This window comes from Chelmon rostratus, chromosome 1 (genome assembly GCF_017976325.1).
Source record: "Chelmon rostratus isolate fCheRos1 chromosome 1, fCheRos1.pri, whole genome shotgun sequence".
NCBI classification, from domain to species: Eukaryota; Metazoa; Chordata; class Actinopteri; order Chaetodontiformes; family Chaetodontidae; genus Chelmon; species Chelmon rostratus.
In genome coordinates, this window is record NC_055658.1 from 15,633,692 (window position 1) to 15,659,539 (window position 25,848).

Here is a 25,848-nt window from a genome sequence, read left to right on the forward strand (position 1 = left end):
CTGTCAAATATATGTAGTGAAGTAAAAAGTCCAATATTTTCCTTTGAAATTTAGTGAAGTAAAAGTGTCAAGTAGCATATAATGCAAATACATGAGTATCTCAAATTTGTGCCGAGTAAATGTGCTTCAGTAAATGTTATTTTCCAGCACTGACAGTAACACACAGAGACAGACGGGTTGATTGAGAGATTGTGTGAGACAGATTGTGTGAGACAGGTGCAGAGAGGGACTCATGCCCTCAATCTTATCTGCATGCAGTGTAAGAACTTCAAAATAGCATATACTTGAAGGTGACGGTAGGATTAAAAAAACTGATGACACGACAACTCTGATGCTCCGATCTGCATTAAACCACAAATCTTCGTTACATATGCTGCGCGGAGCTCTTTGTGTTTACTGAGACAAACTGAAATCTTTCAGCGAGATCTAAATCCAGTGGAGGAACAGAGCGAAGAGAAATTCTAGCCGCGGAAGCCGTCATGATCAATTCGTCTGCTTGGGAAGATCGTGTATCAAATGCAGCTCTGTGTGCAGGAGGACAAGAATAGAAATGGAGTTTTGCTCCGATGCTCACAAGATGTCTCTCTCCACGGTGCAGCAGGAGCACATCCAGATTGTGGCGATTAGGCATTGCTGGAGTGTGTCTAGGATGTGGGTGCATGGACTTGAGCCTTTTCTACTCATTTAGATGAAAGTGTCTTCTCGGGTCAGTGGTGTCAGGCATGGGGATTGTCAGTGAGCAGTCACGAGGAAGACTGTTGTTGTCACAGCAAATTGTACCATAAATACATGTCTGGTCTAAGCTAATGTAGTGTGTGACAAGCACAGATTGTATCGCCCTCTGAGGTGTGATTAAATTTTGATTAACCCGTGCTGTCCCAGACTCCCCTTGTTCCTGTGTGACTTGAAAAACTGGTCTCCACTGAGCCAAAATGTTTCCACAACTCTTGTCTTAAGAATAGGTGCCCTGGCTTTGCTCGGATTAATTCTGGAGGATCCACTTGCACAGCTGCACTTTATTCACTCATAGACGGATAGATAGATAGTGCTAGGGGTTTAGTAGTAAAAAATATACACTATAAAAATAGGGCAAAAAGTCTGCAAACAAAATAGTTTGAAGCACTGTGTCTGCAATCAAACATGAAATGAAATAAGAATTAAAAGGAGAAAACATGACTCTACTGACATATGTAGCCGGTCTGATAATATTCATAGAGTGGAGGAATTGTTCGACATTTTGGGGAATTGCTCCCATTTGCTTGCTTTGCCAGGGGTTCAGTGAAAAGATCGATATCACTCTCATGTCTGTGTGGTGAACATGACGCTACCACCAGCAGCCAGTTATCGTAGCTTGGATTTTATTACTTTTTAACTGAGCCAGACTAGCCCTCCATCACCTGCAATCAATGCTCAGAAACAGATTCAAGATTCAGGTCCTGCAGGGGCCTCAAAGCCCAGCGGACAGAATTTCACCAACTTAAATGTACACGCTCTGCAAAATCTGAAGTGCCGTATTGATTGGTACAAGTTGGCGTGGCCTATAAGGCCCATAACACAAGATGCTTGTGGCTAATCCGGATTAGTCACCGGGGACATCCTGTGCTACCTCCTGAACATTCCCACCAAGTTTCGTTCAAATCCGATGAAGGAGAGACAAATGGAAGAGCTGAGCGCATAACTGTTGAAATGCTGCAGGCTTTGCGAAGAAACAGGTGTGCGATTGGTCTTACTCCTTGTTTAAACAGAAGTCAACTAGCTGAAGTGACTTTGCTCACCTTTGTGAAGCCTGAAAACTTCTCCTTACTGCTCGTGGCTTTAACTTTGGCCCACTGAACTGCTTCCTTTTGTTGAGCACAAAAGAGCTTGAACCCTTACGGCTGTGTTTTATTTTTATTAGTATATCGGTGAACTGATCTGCTGCAGCAGTACTGTGGGGGTGTGAATTGATCAGTTTGAACAGTGGCTTGTCAGGACAGATTAACAGCCCCACAACTGTCATCATGTTTTGATTCAAATGTTGCTGAATTCTGATTGGTGCGCAGAAGTATGTGACATTACATTTTTCCCTCGGAGCCCCGCCCACTTCAAACCAGAGAGACGAGCACAGAGAAAAACACAAATCTAAAATAACCAAAACTGTTCTAACTTTGGCAGAAAATGTTGTGTTTGTGTAGAACCTATCACATTACCCATTAGAACCTTATTTAAACATTTTTAGAGCCAGTGGCGTGCACAGACTTTTTGAAGGGCAGGGGCGGAAAGGAAAAAAAGGGCACATATAGTGTGTCCTCGCCACTGAAGAGGGCACTTTAGCACGCGTTTTGGCTCCCAGGGGGCACTTTAGAGGGCGTTTTGGCGTCCAAGAGGGCACTTTAGAGCACGTTTTGGCGTCCAAAAGGGGACTTTAGAGTGCGTTTTGGCTCCCAGGGGGCACTTTAGCATGCGTTTTGGAGTCCAAGAAGGCACTTTAGCACGCGTTTTTCAAAAACTGGGCCACGAGGGGGGGCCGTCGTCCCCCCCTGTGCACACCACTGTTTAGAGCAGGCATCTCAAACCAATTCCATAAAGGGCCGCATTGCTGCAAGTTTTCATTCCAACCAAGGAGGAACACACCAGGCTGGAATCAATTAATCAGGTGATCTCAGTCTTCAGCTGATAACTAAGTGATCCCTTGATGTTGACTGGTTGGTCTGATGTGCTCCTCCTGGGTTGGAATGAAAACCTGCAGCCACGCGGCCCTTTATGGAATCGGTTTGAGATGCCTGGTTTAGAGCCTTTATACAAAGTGAGCTTGGGAGTAATCATTGATTTTATCCAGGTGGCTGTATTTACCAACAATAATAATTTAATGTAGTATAGCTGAATCCAACATCCAAAGCAAGCACTTGAAATAGGAGAACTGATTCCCAGAATATATATGTAAAGGTGGATCATCCGGACTTGAATTTTGTTCTCGCTCTGTCACTTACCTGAAGTTTGAGGGACACAAATTGGTGCATGACCAGCAGAGGCTTTCATTCAGGATAACGTAGTCTGTTGAGCAGGTTTGACTCAGCTTTCATCCAAACTAATCAAGATTATGATCAGTGATTGATTCAGCAGCAGCTGATGCCTCCACCAAAAGAGGAATAATACTCACAAAGCCTCTGCATGCAGGCAGACAGCTTTAACCTCTGTAAGAAGTTACTAAAGGCTAAAAGCAAATAGACTGCACACAGTACAGCCAATACCCATTTTCAAAGTTTAATCTGATTTATGGGCTTCCTCATGGAGCCTCATCCATCACTGTCAAAAGCCAGTTAAATTGTAATGGATGAAATGTCACAATACTTACATCGTCTCACTTGTTAACACTTATTGAATCTAACAATAGTAGTACATGTAAAGTAAAATGAGACTGCAGCTGCTCAGGCAATGAGCCTTCTGGCTTTTTAAAATCTGTGTTGATGATTCAGTTGACTGGAAGAAAAAAAGCAGAATTTATTAATATTCAGGCTCATTGTTTTAACTGAAACAAAGTGACTCCAGTGTTAAGGTAGGAAAAGTGGCATGCCTGATAAATTCATGCATGTAAAGGTTTTACAGCTGCACTAATCAATATTTTTTATTAAAAATCCATGAAAAAGATATGTGTAATGTGTTGACTCGAACCCACAGAGGATAATCACCTGACTCTACAGTTCCCCTCAGCACTGAGGTGCAGTTCATCCTCTTTCAGCTCATTGTTTTGGTTTTCCTGCCCTCAGCTTCACTGAGGGCAGGAGGCCAGCATCGTTGCTGCAGCAGGCGGCAGACTTCAGCAAACAAGCTCTAAAATCCACTTTACACTGCTGCCCAGCACTGGCAGTTAGAGATTAGCTGGTAAACATAGTGGAGCATTTAGAGGCTAAAGAGCTGCATATTTCCCTCAGGAGCTGGTGGAGACCAAAACAGAGCTGAAAGTAGATTAACATTGCTGAAGTTGCTCTGTAAGTGCTTCATGCTGGATTTGCTAATATCAAAATAATCGCCAATCTCCATAACTTTATAAAGTGATATGTCAATGTCGTGTTTACAACTTATTCTGCCCCTAAAGGTGGTATACAGCTTTAAAATTACAGTAATTACTTAAACATTTATAATTAATTTCATTGATTAATTAAGAAACTGTAGACTGTATGTGCACTGAATAAAAGTGCATGATTTCAGTTTTAGTCTGTAATTAGAGATCCATTTTCACATTTTAAGTTTTGGCATGTCTGTATGTTTTTTGAGCTATATTATGATGTATGATTTGACATAAATGGAAGAGTCGTGCATTTATTATTCACTGAAGTATCTAATGGTATCTGATTTTGTTTTGATTGATTATATTTTAATTTAATTTCTGGACATGTTTTTACACCATATTATCAGTCCAGTCTATATGTACTGAAACATGTCTGTGTGGCTGGTTAAAGATGATCGGCCTCTCACTTTCAGCCTTTTTATTATTGCTTCAGGCCTCCAATTCATTTTCCCCCACATGGACATATTCATTTTCCTCTGTAGCAAATCCCCCCATTCACCCTCATGCTCTTTTACTTCACATACAGCACAGACGGAAACGAGCAAAAACACAAAAATAGGTTTGTCAGCCGGTTCATTTGCATAGGTTGAAGCATTCAAGCGCAGTATAAAAAGGGCAAAGATTAAAGTTACATCTGCATCTGCGGGCAATTACATCCTGTCAGGTTTTTTCAGTTAATATGCTCACCTATGGTCTGATGCCTGGGGATATCTGAGAATATGCTGCTTAGGACTTGTAGCCATGGCAACGCAGTTACAACTCGGATTCACTCTCACAGAAAACAATTAACAGTGACATTTATCCACATGTGAAGCATTTTGGCTGCGTGGTGAACACAAATTTCACACCCACATGCATTGTTCTTGTAAATCTCTTTTTCTGCTTAAAAATTCAAGCACTGTTGGCTCGCTGCAGGTTGCAAGTAAAGTCTCATTTCATCTTCGGCAGGGTTTATGTTTATTTTCAACTGAGAAGTAGGTGCTTAGGCTGTTCCCACTTTCTGTTTCTGTGTTTGTGTGTTGTCCCATTCACCCTGCGGTACTGAAAGCCTCTCCTTTGCTACCTGTGGATCACCTGCAGGAGAGGGAACAGAGAAAACCTTCTCTCTGGTTCCTCAGGGGTGTTCAGATATTCTCACTTCTGACAAGCTGCTTCCTTTTGCCATATGGTATTCAGCACTCAGCTGATTCCCCTGATCACACCACAAGTTCTGCCAGGAATATATTCCTCAATGTTTTATGTCTCCATGTCAGGGGCTGAAAATAATGACAAGACATGATAAGTTGCCTCTCAGAGCCCTCTCCCACAAGAGGCAAAAGAGATGAATTATAGAGGGAGAGAGAGATTCACAGATACAGGGAGAGAGGTGGGGGTGACTTAAGATTTTATTGGAAGTAATAGTTTGATATTTTGTGAAATACGCTTATTTGCTTTTTTGTTGAGAGCTAGATGAAAAGATACCACTCTCATATCTGCACTGTAAGTAGCTTAGCTTAGCATTAAGACAGGGGGAACAGCTAGTCTGACAAACCCACCGCTCCTCTGAAGCAGGCTAATTAACACATTATATCTCGCTTGTTCATCCATACAGAAACTGAAGAGGGAAAACAGATTTTTGAAAAATTTTTATGGGGGTGTTATTGTGCAGTAGCTCTTGGCGAGGACCAGTGACTTCCTGGAGTTTCTAACAAAAACACTACGACAAATAAGCACCAATAACCACACACAGATGTGCAGGCTAGCTGTTTCCCTATGCTTCTTGCCTTTGTGCTAAGCTAAGCTCAGCAAGAAGCCGCCGAATAAATTTTCCCAAAATGTTGAACTATTGCTTAAAAAAGTCACAAACTGCTTGCACTTAAGATTACAGCCCTAATTTAACTTTTAAATAAAGAGTACCAATTTAATACTTACTGTGAAGTACAGGGGAAAAGGGGGCCAATTGCCTTTAGGAGGGACCTTGAAATAAATTACACTGTAAATATTTTTTAATTACTCGACAATTACTTGAGGCTACAAATACAATAATTACAGGGTACACACAGACAATATGTACATTTATGATAGTTATATCATGAATAGGAGCCATACAACATGTGGCAGTAGCTGGAGTTGTGATTGTCAGATGGATATTTCATTGAATTCCAAATAATTGTTACCATAAGTATATAATTATTATTAATAATTATAATATTATAATCTAAGTATATTAATAATTTAACTAGAGTTAAAGTCACGTGGTTGTATCTCTCTGCCAACCATTTAAGTTGCATTTTTTAGTGAAATGGGAGCTATCATCATATCGACATGGATGATTCCAGTGAAATAATTTCCTGTTAGAAACATGCTGATTTCACTGAGAGACTATTTGTACAGAGGAGCACAGAGGACTGATAGAGAGCTTGATCACATGGTCCAACAACAATCAGGTCAATATCAGCACAATCTTGTGCTGAACTACCAACCACAGTGCTGTAAATACAGATGTTGCTGCTAAGAAGCTACCAACCTGGTAGCACAGAAGATCAATACAATCACCACAGTTTGAAGGTTGACGCCGAAGATTAGTGTCAGCAATTCAGTATCTGACCAAATGTGAAATATGGTCACGATCTCCCCTTCTGTTCCTGAGTTATGGTGTTGAATAATGGCCAGAAAACAAACCGTATGATGTCACAGTGAAGCTGACCTTTGACCTTATGGATATAAAATGTCATCACTTCATTTTCTCACCAACATCAGTTCATCACTGAGTTCAAGTGAACGTTGCAAAATTTAAAGAAATTCCCTTAAAGCGTTCCTGAGATTCACAAGCATCTGTATCACGTTCATAAGCCACCAACCCAAGAACACTAAAATATATCACACCACAAGTAATTTCATTGCTACTGGCACTGTTGCTTTGTTTTGCCCATCTCCCTGTCTTCCCATCCAGTAGCATTATTAATTATTAAATGATGCATAGTAATAAAAAACTGACTTATTTTATTGATACCCCAAATATCCAAGATAATTAAACTCTAATTCACAAATGGTAATCTAAAGAGTTACTTGAGCTCACAGATCATAGCCTACAGCTTTTCTACACTATAGCCAAACAGCATGTTTATACCAGAATGTTAAGTCCTAATGACAGACTCTCTGCTGCTCTTAGTGAAGCAAAAATTAGTAAGATAATTTAACAAGGACAAAACTGTGGGGAATCCACAGACAAAATTAATTTACCCAAAATGTTTCCCACAAATAATACACAATGTACCATCGCGGTCCATGTATTTTATGGCTAATTTCTGTTATATATAAAGAAAAATCTGATTAGTGTATTTCTGGAAAGTTTAAATCGAAGAAGCGCTTAAAAAAAAAATCCTGTCTCCTGTGAGTAATTGCTCACATGGATACAATTTTCATGACCCCAGACAGACAGGAGATGTACCTGCAAAAGTCAGTATTTAATTCCCACAGCAAGGCAAATGACTGTAATTTTGCAAATGCTAGACCTCAGAGGGAAGACAGGCACATTATCACCCCGTCTTCATCAAAACCAGGCCAGCACTTTTCTCAGATATTATATGATTCATGTTCAGAAAGAGACAGCTCCACAGCTCTGTGGAACACAGTCGGATCTATCTTTCACTCCAGATTTACATGGAATTGAACTCTCTGCGGTGTACTTTGTGCCAACCCCCCCAAAACAAGTTATTTCGTGGCACAAGATGATGTGCTAAATCAACTAGGGTGATAAATGTATGCATGATCATGGAATATTAAGCAAATGTACACACGCAGATCCCCTATCGACAGTCATTTTCAAGCTGAAAGTGATGTTTGGAGAGTGCACCAGCAGGAAATCAGGACGAGAGGTCAACTAAAAGAGGATGTAAGTAATGTGCAAGGGAATGCTGTTTTGTTGACTTTCTTTCATTCAAAAGTTCGAGCATGCAGAGGCGCTCTTATTGCATATATTAAGACGTGTTAGTGAGGGAGGTCCTTTTGATGAAACTGGGTTTCCATGTATATTTAATGCCATGGTTTGCAGAGCTGCGCTTGACTGTGGATGGTAATGAGGACTGGCATGTTGAAAACAGGCTGTGCCACTCGTCTCCTCCCCAGGTGCACACAACAGTCGGAGCAGAAAGCCGCCTTCTTTCTCAGCTCGTGCTCCTGCATTTGTCATTACAAACTGACATCACTTCCATGACTCTGTATTTTCTGAACGCTGTGTGTGCATGCACATTAGTCTGTATTGCTTAATAGGAGGTCCCTTTTAAAGACCAGATCTGTGGTGACTCTGAGAGCCCAGCACATTACAGTTTCATTCTCTGCCACTTGCAGCATTTCTGCACCTGCCTGTGTTTTCTCTATTTGGCTGAGATGTCTAACTTTGCACAGCATGTTGTCTACATTTGGGTCAATTTTGTTGAATTTTGCCTAATTGCATGTGCTTTCTTTACTGCAGTTTCAGTTTTATTGATCATATGTAGGTTAACACAGGGTCAGCTGTACAATGAAATGTGTTGGACGAGAAATCAGGTCAGCTCAGCTGTGCGAGTGCATTCCTATTCAAACAGTGCAGACAGTGTTCTAACATTATTGCACATTGAGTGTGTAAGTCCTGGTTAAGAAGCAGCAGTCATGGTTAATAGTGCAAGATAGCAGAAAAAGGTTTCCTACGTCCCTATACAAACACTGTATCCTACACCCTACACAATAAATTAGAAGCAAAAATAAATAACAAGCCAAGAAAAGGGCCTCTCAGGGCCACCATAACAATGAAAAATGGACTGACAACCAAAAATCTATTTGAGATACAGATTCCAGTTCCTCTAATTTCAAAGAAGAGACAACCCTTGTTGTTAAGGTTTGAATCATGGATTGAAGAAAGGCACATGCACTCGGTAGTTACATGAGTTTTTTTTACTGTTACATATTACAAATATTTGAAATATCAACACTTAGAAAATATTCCATCATTTTCAGATTTATCCCAACATTTTCCCATGACTGTACAGCTGAGTCGCATAATAAATCTACAAACCTGAGACACTAAATGAAAATAATTACAGCAGGGACAGGTTTGGAAAGCTTGCTACACAGTAGCAGTTATGAACAGTACAAAAACATATTGGACCCATCACACCTTTTAAAGTCAACAAAAGTCTGACTGTACTGTGTTTACCACAAAATATACTGAATATACTACCTTGTCAAATCTGCAAAATATTCGCCAACTATGGCTGATCCTGTAGGCAAAATAAAATGTTTAACATTTACGATGTGATGTCGACCGCTCATCAGAGGACATCATGGTGGTCAAAATGGTGGTGTTTAACCGTGCACCGCTCGTCGATCGGACTCCTGCTTCTTATCCTTTCACACACACGCGCGCGCACACACACACACACAAAATGTGCACACAAAAGAAACAACTGCATCCAATCCGGTGTGCTATTCACTGCCGAGGTCCTTTCAGCAGCCGATCATAAGGAGTTGCTAAAGAGCATGTTTGTTATGAACCATTTCTGTCCGGTGCATTTCTGCAGAGCCAGCTGGTAGCCAAACTCATTGTCACTGCTCGCTACAAGCTCTAGGCATCTCTTTGATTTCCTGTTCTGAATGGATCCTCCCTGAAAAGATAAAAGCAGGCTGGTTAAAATTGTGCAGGGCTAGAAGAACAATTTGTGCGCACAATAAACTTGCCTCCTTTAAACCCACGCCGCTCTGAATGGATACGGATGTGAACTGCTGAAGCGCCCTGAGCTCTGGGCGTTTTGGCTGATTCACACTACCATCCTCATAGGGCCCACCAGATAGCATCAACATGGTTTCAAGGCAAAAACAACAATGAAATTGCCAGAGTAGTCATTAGCTATCTCCCAAGCCAGGCCAAGATTTGGAGAGAGTGGATGCAAAGGCTCAAAGGAAGAAAACGAGGCACAAAAACAAAGCGACAGAAACATCTGGTATGGAGGTGGACTCAAACCTCATATAAAGTTTCAGAGCCATTACAATATTGATTAAATCAATTAAATTAGTTGAACCAATTATCTAATCTATTGATTGATGGGAAATACACCTGGAGGATAAACCTTTAGTGCAAAAAGAAAGTAAGGCCCAGCAATTCCCAAACTTTTGTATGACAGCTGCCGCCACTGTCTGAGCAGAGAGAGCACATCAGCTCAGCAAAAATATTCCAGCATGTCCTGATGAAACCGGGCAGGATTTTCTCATTACACTGTCACGGCTGACCGAGGGCAAGCGACTGTAGAGGAGGCCTTCAACAAGCAATACAGTGTGTAGAGAGCTGTGAGGAGAGAGCTCTTTCCAATACTACGTGAGGAATGCAGAGGGATGTGGGAGGGGAGGGTGAAGGCCCAAGGATTGGATGAGGCGTATAGACTGTGAGCTAAATTATTCTTTCTGTATTTTGCAGAATTTGGCCTGGTCTGTGAGGTCCAAGGACTTTTTGTTTTATAGATCACAGATTGGTAATAACCACTGCTGAAAGTGGGCATTTATGGACCACTATGTCGTGGTGTTCTGAGCCAGTCCATAAAAGCACTGAATGGGGCAATCAAGGGTTTTTTTAACTTAATGGCATCAGCTACATAAAGTCAGATTATATTTACTGAGTTGCCTCTCTGGTTTCACCAGCTTTCAGATGAGTGGTGAACAAGTGAACGACAGAGATTATTATTATTATATTCTATCAACTATCTGTATGCAAGGTCAACAATGAACCTTCAAGCTCAATCATTGTGTTATTCATATTTTTATTTTTGCCTTTCAGATTTTAGGCACACAGCAGCAACACTTTCAACAAATGTTCATTTTGAACTGTCCTTATTTTCCAAGGCTGGATCAGATCTTCTGAGCATACCAGGGCGGACAAACATGCACGTTAAACCACTTGTTTAAGCCCTATTCAGAGATGTTGATGTAAAATTTATTTTTAACTCCCAGGTAAGGAAACTGCATCAAAACCTAAAAACATGAAGTTAGCTATTGTAGTTTGTCCCACTTATCAACACAGTCAGCAGCCGGAGCAACAGCAAAGGTTGTGACACACAGCTCGCGGGAGGATATTAAAGTTCTTCCAAACCCCTTTGCTGCAAATTACATCAAAGCTTGTTCTCCTTCTTGGAGTCAAAACTCAATCAAGTCTGAGCTCACAGACATAATACATGTATTTTTAGATTCAGTGTGACTTACACTTTCTGAAAATAACCTTCATAAATTTGCTTAAAAAAATCAGAGAAAATGTAAGCTCCTCTCAACACATCTGAACTTTCCTGAGACTGATCACCTCTTAAAGCTTTCTTAAATATCAAAGTAATCCAGTGATAGTTGTCTGTACATCCATGAGCACCTGGCCAACAGGAACTGCTCATTGCTGATTTGGCATGCTGGTAATTGCACCAATTTGCCAAAATGTAAACAAATATAAGCTGTTTGCATCACCCACTGTAGTTCCAAAACATGGAGCATGATTATCCCTCAAAGAATGCTAAAAGTTTGTTAAAAGTGGTTATTTTCAAAAGTCATCTTACAACAACCTGTACAGCTGGATGTCACCCCACAGATGTTGTGGCTCTTCAGGCACAGAGAGGTTGCATCTCTGTTCTTAATGCTGCCTACAACTCCCTGATTGGCTGACTGTTTTTCAAACTGGAGGGAAAAGCAGTCCATTACCACAACACGACGCATTTGAATCACTGAACAAATCGAAGATGGGGACGGTGATTCAGAGTCCTGGAATGAGGCCTAAGTAAAAGCCAGAATCCCTGTAAATCTGGAACATAAACTGCTCTGGATTTTACTCTGCCTTGCTTGTTAAAACACCTTCCGGGACTCGGCTAATGAATGCATACGTTTGTGAGCATATAGCATGTGGGAAGGTTGTTATGTGATTTGGGATTCTGTGGTTTGTTAGGCTTTACATTCTATTTACTATGCTATATACAGAACAATGGATATTTGTTACAGAACAATGAAAAGACATCACCCACACAGAGCCGCAAAACACACACAAGCAAAGCCGAGCATGCAGTCCCACCCACTGAACATGTGTTTGCTAATGGGAAAAATCAGCACTCGTCAACATATGACTAATCGTCACATGCGAGCACATGTTTAATTTCTTTCATAAATCAAGGCTTATCAAAGTCACTTCTCTGATAATTACAGGTCTCTACAGTGGATGAGGGAAATGAAGCAATTTTGCACATTTCACTGGGATGAGATTAAGAATATCTCCAGTTAATCAGGTTTGGTGCAGAACGGTGCAACATTTAAATTAAGATAACGCAAAACAAACTTTCTCTCTCTCTAATTTCTCCAGCGCTCCGTTCCCCAAAGTTGCTGTGGCTGCATCGAGGCAATCTATTTCTGTTAGAGCTTGACACTTTGCACATGTGCAGTCAAAACTGAATCAATAATTAATGCCACATTTCAGAGACATGATACGCCCCAGCCGCGCTGATATGTCCCCATCCTTCTTACTGAATTATACAAAGTTAACAAAAATAACCACTTAAAGTTCACTTTGAGGACATACGAGTTCAAGCGTATAAAGCCTTTTACACTTTGTGCCCATTACGTTGTAAAACCAGACACACCTGTGGAGGCAGCTCAGAAGTTACACACTCAAAAGAATAATGTACTCACTATCAAGCGTCCAATACGAAGCACATTTGGGATTTTAGACATATTTGGCTAAAAGAGGAACAGAATCTATAACTAACGCTGCACTGACAGCATAGCAGACAATAATATGAGACCTTTTGTGCCCAAATCAAAGCATGCACTAAATCCAATTCACCCGCTGTCATGGAGCATCTTGCGAGGTGGCTGCTTGTTATGTTAAAACACAGTTTGCATCCACAGAGCCGCTGATGAAGAACGACAATCATTATGTTTCAGCGACTCTTTGTGTCTAAATGAGTTGGAGGATTGAGAGGAACTCCAGTCAAACAGAAAATTAAACCACTTGCACGATTAAAAGCTACCTCCCACATTTTCCCACGGTTTTCCCATCACATTCAACAAATGACCCTCAGCTGAGGCTGAACATAAACGGAAAACTGAATGTCAACCTTGTGTCTTCTGACCAAGTGTTGGGGGGGGGTGTCACTGGTGGTCACCTGAGTGAAGAGCCAGTGGAGCTTCATTCGTTTGGCTGCGGCGTAGCTGCACTCGATGAGGCGCGGTCTGCTGTTCACGTCCACCAGGCACTTGTTGTCGTCGTCGTCAACGGTGGGACTGAGTAGCCCGACATGAAGCTGCTGAGTACTGGTGTAGTACACATTCTGCAAGAAACGCCACATCCTGCTATGAACAGCCTGTGTAGTGCTGCGCTGTACGTTCACACTGTTGGGGTTGACATTTAGATAATGGCCCTTCCAGAGCTGTACAGGATCATACAGGCAATAAACTATGTAGCAAATGAGGCTTGCTCTTGGGCTGTCTTTGGATATGAAAGAGACATCTATGCGGCTGATTTACATCCAATAAATATGCATATTTATTCAGCTATCCTGACTGAATGGAGGACAAGGAAATGACAAGGCAATGCACAGAAAAGAAAATCATTATTAATTTAGGAATGGGGAGAAAACCCGAATAATTGTGCCCTCTCTGATAGAATCCTTTCCAACTGCCTGTTTTCAAGGGCAGTTGTTTGCCCATATAAAGCTGACAAGATCTGAAAATCACTTGCAGGAATAAAGCAGGAGAAGCATGTTCTGTATTCAAAAAGAAAAAAGGCTTAGTGGTATAAGCATGAAAGAGGGGGAAGAGAGAGAGAGAGAATCTGCCGACTGTACTTACAGAGCCGGCTTTAGTGTGAGTGATAAACAAGGCTGGACTGTCTATGATTAAAAGTAGGGGCAGTAGGGTTAGGGTGACCTAACTTCTTACTCCTGCCTACAACTTGTCACTTTGACCATGAATGTAACTTCTCTATAGAATAAACAGGCTATAAACAGGCTATAATACAGAACGGAGTATTTATAATATATAGTTTGGACAATATTATAGACCCAAGATGAAACTGACAGAAGAGAGGGGCAGAGAGAAAAAGGAATCAGATTTATCAATCCACAGCACACTAAAGCTGCGGATATTTCAGAGCCATGGTCTGAGACATAGATTCAAACACAAACCTCCGTTGGATAAATGATCATGAGTCAAGCAGACTAGACTAACACATTCAACTAAACAGCCCCTCTGCCCCCACACTCTCCCTGCGACTAGAGGATGGAGAGGTGGCAGGTTAGCAAGGGGGGTGCATTTTGGTCATTTTGCAAAAAGGGGGATAGAATCCCCCCTCAAATCGCCGACTGATTATAGCTATAGATATATGATAAGCTCATGAAAAACAATGCTTTGTTAAATGTTAAATCAGTGGCTCCCAACCCATTACAGAAAAACACTGTCGGGTTGGAGACCCTTCAGATGTATGTGATTCAGATTGATGATTGATGTGCTTTTACTAAGTAGAATTTTGACTGAAGTATTTTTACACTGTTGTACTGGTGACTACTGCTACTACTATTCGACTACTTCTTCCACTAATAGCAGATTAAAACAAAGAAATTGGCAGAAACAAGACTGAAGAGAGGTCACATTAATTTGTTTGCAGAGTCCAAATAATAAAGAGGCGTAACAAGAGTACGAGGGAGTTAGATTGACATCAGAGGAAAACTGGTTAGAACAGCAGGGAGTGCTGAACAGGGACTTTGTCTGTAGAAGTCTAAAAATGTCATAAGTAGGACCGCAGTACAGTACAGTACCATTGTGACGCCTTGAATTCGGCATCATGGCCGTCTCCATCTTGGTTTTTTGGAACCAGATGTGACCATATTTGTACGACAGAGAGACACATTGCTACAATCTATCCTGATTGGATCTGACTGAAAACATGAGGACGAGGACACGCTATGGTGGCGACCTGTCGATCACAAGCTGGCCATGCCCCAAAGCATGCCCCGCTTTATTGCCTGTTTTACTCTAAATGGGACCATCATTTACATAATGAACATCATGCTGTGTTAAGGAGATTTGGGACTAGCGGTTGGGACCATAAACGTGTTTGGATTGCATTCGCCCTTTGCTGGCCTTTTCAGACCTGGAAGCTCTGTCCACTATTTATACAGTCCATATCTCTGACTCAGCCCCCCCTGTAGCTGTCAGAGCACCGCAAGACATTTTCTTCAATTCAAAATAAAAAATCAGGGCCATATTTGCATATTCTGCTGCTTGTCTTACTTTTACTCTTATCCTCTTACTATAATCTTATTTGTCTGATATCGCCCATACAGCCTCCTGCCTCCTCCACACCAGACGTTACACAGTCTGACTAGTGTGATTCTTTTTTTTTTGTGCTGCTCATTTCTGGGGCAGCACAGACTGCCAGGCCGTATGTGGCTGTGGTTTCTATTGTTGCGCTGCTTAAGTCGGTATGTTGTATGACTGCCTGAGCTGAAGTGCTGTACTGCGTGTTTGCTGACAACATGCTCTTGTACAGTCAGTCACATGTTGTGGATTGTAAGCTTTGTTCCTTCCATGTGTGCATGTGCAATTTTCTTTTAGCGCGTTAATATTTACTGCACAAAGTCACAAACACACAAAGTCTAACTCTCCCAAAGCAAATCCCTGAAAAGCATAGCTGGCACTTACAATGAGAAATTTTGACTGACTACAGCAAACATCTGCAACAGTCTATGTACATGCATCATTATAGAAGCAATCCAGGGCCTAATTCCTCTCGATGATGTAACACTGAAACATAAAAATAGAGCAGACTGTATTTGTCTCGCAGAGGAGATCCCTAATCTCATTAGGAACGCTGGTGCTACTCCAATCCTTTGTTTGATTTGCCTGGATTTACCAGCGATTTATAGCATATACTAGATTTATAATTAGCAAGTTTTAAAGTTATCTAGGTCTCAGAATGGGCTGTAGAAGTTGACTTATGGGTTTTATAAGGAAAAGGTGTTACTAAGACTATACAGATGACTCCTGAATTAGTTTTGGTGTAAATATCAATACAGGCGCAATGAGTGTGAAACATCCAATAGATTCACTTGAGTTTAGAGGGATAATGTGAGATCAAGCCTCGCTCTATGAGACAACTTTACCACTGCCACAGCAAGGTTGAACAATCTGCTTGCACATAATGGGATGGAGGGATCGATAGCAGCTCCAAAAGACCGGAGAAAGTAAATGCTAATCAAGCTGTGCTGGCAGGTTTTAAGACACTGACTGATGGACAACGCATATGATAAGCAAACGGTTTAAATAAGGATGAATAATCTCGAGCTGCTTTAATCTTTAATCTTTTTAATGTCTGTGTGACAATAACAAGGTAAACCCTTTGACATTAAGCCCAAGAAAACTGGAGACAGAAATGAATGCTCAAGCACAATCTAACTTGGTGTCTCGACAATAATGTGGCCTTTTATTCTGAGCCGGATTCATTTGGGACACGTCACCCTTAAATGGACTTGTATGAAAAATAGGGACGAGTTCAATGTGTGTTTAAAAACCTCAAGGACTGTTTCTGTAAAAGGCAAAATAGAAAATCCTGCTTTATGAGGTAATACGACTGAGTTTGATCCAATCTGAAAGCAGAGAAAAGCCAAGTTGTTTTTCTTTGTGGTGGGTCAGGTTTTATTGAGCAAGAAAAACCTGTGATGGAAATAAAATATACTGGTGATATATTATGTCTGGCTATACGCTTCATGCTGCAGGAATCAGCGGTGCAGAGAGAGAGAGAGAGGGAGAGCGCTCTAACCTGAGGTGTCATCCCGTGACAGAGATACAGGATGGGGACGTTGTCGTTGTCGGGCCCCTGATCCAGACACAGATCATTCTTCAGAGAGTTTTTCAGCTGACAGAGAGAGAAAAACACACACAGTCACACACACATGAAAACAGAAGATATGACTTGGGGTCAAATCCGTAATGTGACAGATTCTGTAAGATAACAGGTATGAGTCAAATCAGGTAAAACTTCTGATACCCTGCAACCCTGAGAGTATTCAGGCTGGTTTCTGACTTTGAGAACAGGCACACAGGTGCAGACCACTGTTGCTCTTGCTATAAACACCGAGGTCCTACATGAACAGACTACTTTCTGCTGAATGTATAACTGTGTTGGTTTTCTGTCCTTCTGTCTGTTTTTTTCTTCTCACTGGTTTGAAGCGCGCAGGTGATGTCACATCCCGTCCACCAATCAGGACGTAGCAGTATTTGAATCAGAATCCGATCAACAGGTATGTTGCTAGGCGACCACACCCACACAGTTGAGACAAAGCAGGTTTTCAGTGTTAAGATTTTAATCACTAAACCCTAAAGATGTTAACTGCTGCTTATTTACTGCTGCTGGCCATGCATATATAATGTTATCAAGAAAGAGCCGAATAAAAAAAGATCTGAAAGTTTTCAAGACGGACTTTGAAATTAGTTTGAGGTTATCCGAAAAGTCTGAGACATGAAAGAGATGCGGGTATTGAAAAATGGATGTTCAACCCTATTACCCATCGATGGGTGAAGATGAAAGATCGTATTTGCTGCAGTATATCCTGAAAGCATTATTTATTATTCGGTTTGCAATAATATAGATTTTGTTTTTTATTGCCTTCATATTCATAAAAAAAAAAAATAATGTCTTGTATGCTTGGTATTGATGATGATCTACAAATCGCATGACTGATTAAAAGACAACCTCAAACCGCAACGAAGGACAGATAAGTGAAAATATTTGATGAGGTGAATAAAACATTGCACTTGCAGCGGCGTTCTGCAGCTCCTTTAAAGTTTTGATGGACGATGAATAATAGCAGCAAAGACTTCCTGACTGCGTGTGGTGTCCAGTCCACAGACCAAATCATCTGCCGCCAAAACAAAGTGAGAGGAGCAGGCTGCATCTGCCACCTGCACCCTCCACACTGCAGTACATTATTTCTCCCACAGGGGAAAGAAGTTATTATCCAAACGATGAGTTCTGCTCGCTGTGTTGCTCGCTGTTACCGTGACAATGTTTCCAAGAGGTTGTGTGAGTGTGGACTTTGGCTGCAAACTGGAGAAGAGAAAGTAAAAAGATCAGCCTGGGCTTCACGTCAACGCATTATAAATATTATTATACAGAAAACACAGACGGGGCTGATATGTTTAAAACGTGAGTCATTCTCTGAATCCTCTTCAATTCATTTCTGCGTTATAAAAATGTAAATCAGAAGCGTCACGCTTGATGAACATGACTCAGACTTTGAGGCCCGGAGGGTTATTCATGCGCATCATGGCAAAGGTCTGCCTGATTGCAAGATACAAACTGCGCCGCGGGGAGCTCCAGGGATGGTGGTTTGTGTGGAGACTGAATTAGGTGAAGATGTGAGATCAGAAGATCACAGCTAGGGATGATTCAGCTCCCCAGTGGCTCAGGAGATGTCTATTTCTATCTGATAATCAGCAAATCCACATGGTCCCGTGCAACAGCTCAGGTCTAAATATTTCTAGTGCAGCAGAGTGAGAACATAGTAAACATGCAACAGTGACACATGTGGGGACAACATGAGCTCAAAGAAACGGTGAAACTGCACTCAGAGCATCTTTAGCTTCTGTAACGTGACGTCCTTCTGAATGAAACATAGAGGGAGTAGACTTACAGGAGGGATTTAAATCAAAACCTTCAGATTTGATTGTTCTGCTCTAATGTGGGCATGGCTTAGCGAACACAGAGCTGAAGAGGAGAGCAGGACTCCACCTGCACCTCCCTCACCCGCATTCTTATATCAGGAGGAAGAGCATGAATACATCAGACCTCACACACATTCTTTGGAAATGTGAAGTAAACAACAAGAATAATTTTTATTTCACGTAACACCCCTCAAACCACCACGACTGACTCGCCCATCAAAAGCATGTCGCAAATATAGAATAATGAGGCTGAGTAACTGGGAGAAATGGATGTAATGAGGCCAGCCTGTTTCTTCGCTGTATCCTTCCACCATTTGTCAAGAAAAAAAAAAATCATCTATAGAACATAGAAAGCAGGACCATAATACTGCGGCCTGTGTGTCACTGTGTATTAGGGTGCACCACAGTGATGTGAAGTGGGAGGACCGTGGAAATAAAGCTGTTTGAGAACAACTAGGAATGGGCAAATAGAAACACTGCCAGAATGCCCCGCTGGCTGTCGGTTTTGGCTTCACTGTCTAATAAAATTCTGCAGCAAAGCTCTGTACTACCTCTATATTTAAAGCATGCTTCGATTAGTCTATATATTATTTATTTATATATTATTATATATATATATTTATAATTGTTATATATCTATGTGTCTAAATTCATCACATTAATCCAACAGGAAATTATTTTTCCAGTAACTTCTGAAGTGAGAAGGAAAAAGTGAAAGTCTCTGCAGGAAACCTCCTCTTTGTGAACTGTTTGTGTTCCTGACAGCAGCCATCCGAATCCCAACACAAGGGATTAAAATGATTTGCTCAGGCATGGTTTAGCCTTGTTTTGGCTTCTGCAGACACTGAATCTGGGATGGAGAGGGAGGAGGCGACGGTGGCGGCGGCAGCTTACTACTCCATATGCGATGGTGTCGCTGTACATCCTCATCTCAGGGTACATGTTGACCAGGTACCATCGGAAAGTTTTGCACTGCAGCCTCTTCCTCAGAGCCTTCCTCTCAGAGATGTCACCAATATCAATCCCCGAGTCCTGGGTTCAAGCAAACAGCCACACGCACGCACAGAATCACACAGATTCACACAAAGCATAACATCGATTAACTGCGGCTTGTGGAGAAGTAAATCAGATAATGGGCCATTGAGCAGCATTGTGCAGCCATTTTTTGTGTATTTGAATAGCTTCTGTAGGGTTTTGATTTTTTTCCTGTTCTGACTTGAAAACCATTCCAGCTGCCGCATCACACGGCCACACTCATGTTGCCAGAGATGGAAAGTGTTGTGCTTAATTGTGAGGTATTTTGAGGCACTTGTACAGTACTTGAGTATTTCCATTGTTGTACTTTTCATTCCACCTTACACTACATCTGGTGCCTGTAGATGCCTGTTTCTTGCTTAGAAAAGCACAATAAGCTTCTAAAATTCAATACGTTGTGAAGATTAAACTAGTGGCTCCCAACACATTTAACTTATATTTGAAAAACAGCGTTTTTGTGGGGTAAATTGTCATCCTTAAGATACCAGTAAGGTTGTTGGTGGTTCCACCAAGGAGACATTTTACCTCCAAAATTCTCACACACGTTTCGTGGTAAAACCATAAAATATTTCATAAAAAAAGCAAACATTAGAGAAAATAAAAACTGATGTAGGTTTTAGTTTCACAGCTTCTTCCTCTCTTGTTAACCATCTCGCAGCCCCTCACATTTACTTAGGCCTGAACCGCAGGTTGGAAACCACTGCACTAAACTAACAATAAAGTAAAGGGAAAGCTCCAACTCCACAACCTGCAACAGTAAAATGCCACTCACACACTGATGCATCAGTAACAACCTAATATTGTCATTTTATAATAACAGAGTGCAGTCAAAGGTTCAGATTTGATCCAGAATGAGTATTTTTGAGTAGATTTGGCTGCTAATAATTCTGTACTATATTCTGTAGGAATTGAAATACAGCGTGTTGTTGGTATTTTTATTGGAGTTCTCCAACACTACATCTTACCCTATGCCCTATGTTGTGTGCTGAATGTCATCTAACGCCACCAACACCTCTCTTTAATAACACAAAAGCTGACGTGGGTGCAAATGTTGCTGACAAGGCTCAGAAACATGAAAAAGTGAACTCAGATGGGTGCAGACTTCATATGAACACCAGCGCTGTGTTGATTTTTACACTCTCAGAGGTAAATTAACACTGACAATTTTGCTGTGTAGTTAATTCATGGGGCTAAAGCTGGGGCTAAATTTCATGCTTCTTGAGTACAGACTCTGTTAAACGCCTCATTATTGACTGAATGAATTGCCTGCAGATGTTCATCTATTCATAACGTGGATTTACATATTCAAACAGATTATGCAGGAGAGGAAAAAAGCTTCAGTGAACAAACATTTGACTTCGCCTTTGAGGGATGCTACATTTAACCTAAGATGACATGAAATATAAACACTAAAATAACGCTGGAACCGTAAAAATATCAGACAGCATGTGTAGCATGTTTGTATCAGTTAGATTCATGCCGATTCTGCAAACTGTGAGCCGTTTTGTAAAAGCACAAGTTGTTGACACTGCAGATGCCTTTATTCAACATCTCAAATAATACAATAAAGCCTAAAAAAGAGATTAAAAAGAATAAATTGATTTCTGCTGAAAAATAACATAATTGAAATAACTGTCTTTTTTCTCTGTACTTCATGTCTTCTTTCTGTATTATTAATCATTTTGTTCCCGAGCTGCAGCTGTGATTCAGTTAGTCGTTTTAATTCATCTTATAAAATTCAATTGTCGCTCTTTGCATCAACTTTTCTCGCTGCTAATGTCTCAGTTTATTGAACAATATTAAGTATTAATTTGTTCTGTGGTGCAATATTCAATTCAGGATATTCTGTAAGTGCTAAGAAATCATTTGGTCAGAGCCTTTTGGAGATGTCAGGGAAGCATCTGCGATGGGAGGAGCACAGCTGAGAGCAGATGACACTCAACCCTGTTAGATTAGGTGGCTGCAGAATGAAGCTGCCTGTAGATTTAGGATGCTGCCGTCTGATCATCTGTTTTCTTATTTGTGTGTTTGTGCATCATTTTTTGACATTTGACTCAGACTTCTGTATGAATACCCTCTTTGGATTATGACACAAAAGGCTGCAACAACAAATCCTGTGTACGGTGAGATAAAAAAACAATAAATCAAGCTTTGACGATGTATGAGCTCCTCTTGTTAGGGGCAATAAATCAGTATTGCAGTATACTGTACTGGTCTGCATGGCCGACACGTTGATACAATGACACCTACAGTGTCATTACACTGTGACATACTCACTTGTGTTTTCTTCCGTTTCTGACAACATATGACGTCTCAATGGTTCTGTCAATTCAGCCTGTAGCCAGTTTAAAGCTGACATCTGACATTTGAAAAACGGGACACGTGTTCATACTGAAGCTTGTGTTAAAAGCATACACTGTTTCATCTCAGCTGTCAATAAAAACTGCAAAATTGAAAGAACTTCAAAATGATTGACAGCTTAGGATGGATTTCTGCTTTGTGAAAAACTGCAATTTCAGGGGTATATTTCCCTCTTCAATTACACAGACTGTCGCACACACACCGGGATTTTATGTCCTCACATGTCCAAATATTGGTATATTTCCTGCTCCAAGAGGACACTGTTCAGAGCAGTAAAAAAGGTCCTCTAGCACAGCTCAGAATCCTCTTCAATTAACACAGAGTGAAGATTAAACACGATAAATGCTGTGGGAGAGCTGTGGCCTGGCTGACATATCTCCTGTAACAATGCTAAATCCAAATGAACTGCTAATGTTATACTACTGAGCAGGTGTGCTACACATGGTACTGTATTTTTCACACATTTCTTTGTGAGATTGAAATTTCTAGCAAAGGTTTTTGTGTTGTGATTCAGATTTTAAATAAACACAAACAGTCACATATTAGTAATACATTAAAAAAACACAAACAATAATGCCTTTGTTTTGTAGATGACTGGACACAGACACACCTGTCCTGCAGGAATGAGTCCTATAACTCGCAAATGAATTCTTATCTTTAAGATGATGTTTTTTTTTTAACAGGCTTTTTGGATAGATGGCTGAAATAAGTTCTGTGGTTAACCCTTAAGCTTAAGAGAGTATTAATGTGTCTAACAAAAGGTGGTTTCTAGCAAAGGGGTAAGTGTGACTACATAGTTGTCAGGGACTTCTCAGTGCATTCCAAAGGTAAGTGGGCTCGCTTGGACTCAAAAGGCGTCATCAGTTCTAACTGACTGGTAGGGAGTCCCAGGCATTTCTTGCTGGATCATTGACCCACTCAGCAATCATATGACTCTTGGTGTTGATCGGTCAGTGGTTGTAAGTGGGTTGGTCATGGTGTGAACGGGTGGGTCGTTGATCTAGCTGGCCATCATGTGATTCATTAGGGTCACAACAAGTGATTGACTGATAAGTGGTATGGTAGACCACCTCCTCTGTTCAGTGATGGTTGTGTCAGTTTGACATGGATGGCTTCTTTCACTCCTCTTTGGTCTTCCCTGGCCAAAATATGTACATTATTGTCCTCAAATGAGTCTCCCTTGTCCTTAAAGATTAACTGCTGCAAAGCACACAAGAACACAGTAGAGCACTTCGGGTCAACGCTCAGCAGTCCACCAACATCTTAAAGACAAGGGACACTCATTTAGAACAGTAATGTACAAACTGGAATGACTATCACTGAACAGAGGAGGTGTTCTAGGACACCACTTATCAGCCACTTACAATGCAGTCCTGAGATCTTTCCCCAGGCAGCTTAACACCCATTCACACCATGACTCACCCATTAAAACCCATAAACCCATTAACACCATGACTCATGTGGCTAACGACTCACTTGATAGCTGGGTGGAACAACGATCTCACAAGAAGATAAATGCCTGGGACTCCCCACCAGAGGCGAAAAGTCTTCTGGAACCACAAGCGAGTCCAGTTGCCTTTGGAACGCACTTAGAAGTACCATGACCTGGATCAATGAAAATCCTTAAAGACATGTTGTCAGGGAAGTTAAAAATGATGACACCAAACATGGAAACTCATCTAAATCCAATGGAAAAATCCAGTTGTGTTTGGGCGATGCTAAGGTCTGGGCCGGCCTACAAAAATAGGTCTTCCCTGCAGCTCTCTATTGTGACACTGATTTGATACACTGTGCTCATTGGAAAAACAACATGATTCACATGATCACTCACCTCCATGGGAATATTCCAGGCCATGTAGACGTGGCTTTTAAACTCATCCATCCAAACTTCTGCAACTCTGAGGGCGTTTCTCCGCACGTGGGATGTTAGATCCTCGGTGTAAGGTTTATGAGCACGCTCTATGTGGGCGATGCGAGCACAAGGTAGGACTTCAACACTGCCGCCACATTGCCACACCTGGTTTGTAAAGATTGCAAAGAGAAAAACGTCGTTCATCTACAGTAACAGACTAGTGATGAGTTATATATATACTGGCCTCATGACACACTCAGAGCTGTGCCAAAGGCTGCCCAGATGTTGCTGTGGCTTGCTGCACAACAGAGGACATCGACTACATTTGTCCAAGAGCCAGAATGTTCCCAAGCCGACACGGTGGGGGTTGGACTTTCAAATAAAGAGAATAACTTATTGAGACCTAATTAGCCTATTATTGTTTATTTTCACTTTCTTACAAAATTAATGAATTCATATATATAATGAACTTGACAGCAAAAAGTTTCAGAACAGTTCCCAATTATAAAAAACACAATTTTACTCCTAACTGATAAACTTGATGATAGATGTTATTTCTTTCTGTGTAGAGCTACAAGATAAGATAAGATAAGATAAGATAAGATAAGATAAGATAAGACTTTATTCATCCCCAGCCGGGGAAATTTAGGCATTACAGCAGCATGTGAAAGCAAAGGGAAGAAAAATAGCAGCAGAGGTAGAGAACATTCGAAAAAAACAAAATACAAAATAAAAGGTAGATTATATATATGTACACATTATACAAGCAAAATGGAATTTGACCAAATAAAAGAAAAATAAAATATGCCAGGCTGCCACTCATGCAGCACCAGCTTGGAAGGATCAAGCAGTTATTCTTTTGTACTGTTCAATTTTTCTCATCAGTCAATATACACTTATTTTGCCTCTTTTTTTGTATTTTTTTGGTGCATCTATCTCTATTGTGATGGTGAGACTGTTGCTGAGGTTGGAGAGCAGTTGGGGATCTCCGTACAGTCAGTGCAGTGGGCCATGATGGCATCATTTTGTATGCTGCTTAAAGCAGAGGCCCTCCATCACCTCTGCAGCCTTGTGAATCCTTGACTGTGAGGAGGAAGTCCCCAAGTGTTAATGTCCCAGTGCCATGGACAAAAGGTCTTAGTCCTTGATGACTAAAAGCCAGTGGCACTACCTCCTCACATAATGAAGACCTCTGGGAGGCTTGAGACTCTGGTGCAGGGATCTCTGCAAACGTTTCCCAACTGTGGTATCTCCATCCAACAAATAGTGATGGGTAACGATAACAGGTTCCTTCACAAAGATTGGAAGGAAATTTAGTTGAATATATTTGTGTGCATGCAATGACGCACTGACACACTGTAGGAGTTTTGCAGCATCATATGTACAGCATGTGTAAGTTTTCTTATTTTTAGACATTATGTTCTGAGATTGGTCATATCTTTGTACAAACTCAGCAAAGACCAAACAAACCAATGCAGTTGCAGTTTTCATATTTGTAACATGTTTTCACACACTGTATTACATAATTAGTCTTTTCCATACATTTCTAATTAAGATGTAATCAAGCATTAAAATTGTTGGTTAATTTATGTCAACCCACTTGATTTATATTTTATTAGCATTCTCTTCTGTATTCTATTACAGCCCTAATCGCCCATATAAATGATTAACATTTCAATTTATTGAGTCATTTTTTGATGTACGCTAATACATCAAAAAGTACATGAATTTCTCAGTCACAAAAACTTTGAAAATAACTTAAAGCTTGGAGGGAAATGAATTAGAAAATAAATTGGGCCACATAATGCTGCTGATTAGTATCTGAAGAATATGAATGGTTTCTCAAAGCAATTGAAAG

General features: G+C 40.9%; 1 protein-coding gene across 1 annotated transcript in view; it reads right to left on the bottom strand.

Moving 5' to 3' along the window:
- Nucleotides 1–9,047: 9,047 nt before the first annotated feature.
- The window catches only part of galnt18b (UDP-N-acetyl-alpha-D-galactosamine:polypeptide N-acetylgalactosaminyltransferase 18b), a 73,216-nt gene continuing 56,415 nt past the window's right edge, over nt 9,048–25,848 (bottom strand). Inside the window, exons 7-11 of the mRNA XM_041935330.1 lie at nt 23,970–24,155; nt 19,637–19,774; nt 16,839–16,934; nt 13,186–13,350; nt 9,048–9,669 (exon numbers count right to left, since the gene is read on the bottom strand). Coding sequence (XP_041791264.1) covers nt 9,523–9,669; nt 13,186–13,350; nt 16,839–16,934; nt 19,637–19,774; nt 23,970–24,155 — 732 coding nt within the window. The 3' untranslated portion in view covers nt 9,048–9,522. The remainder of the gene's footprint in view (nt 9,670–13,185; nt 13,351–16,838; nt 16,935–19,636; nt 19,775–23,969; nt 24,156–25,848) is intronic.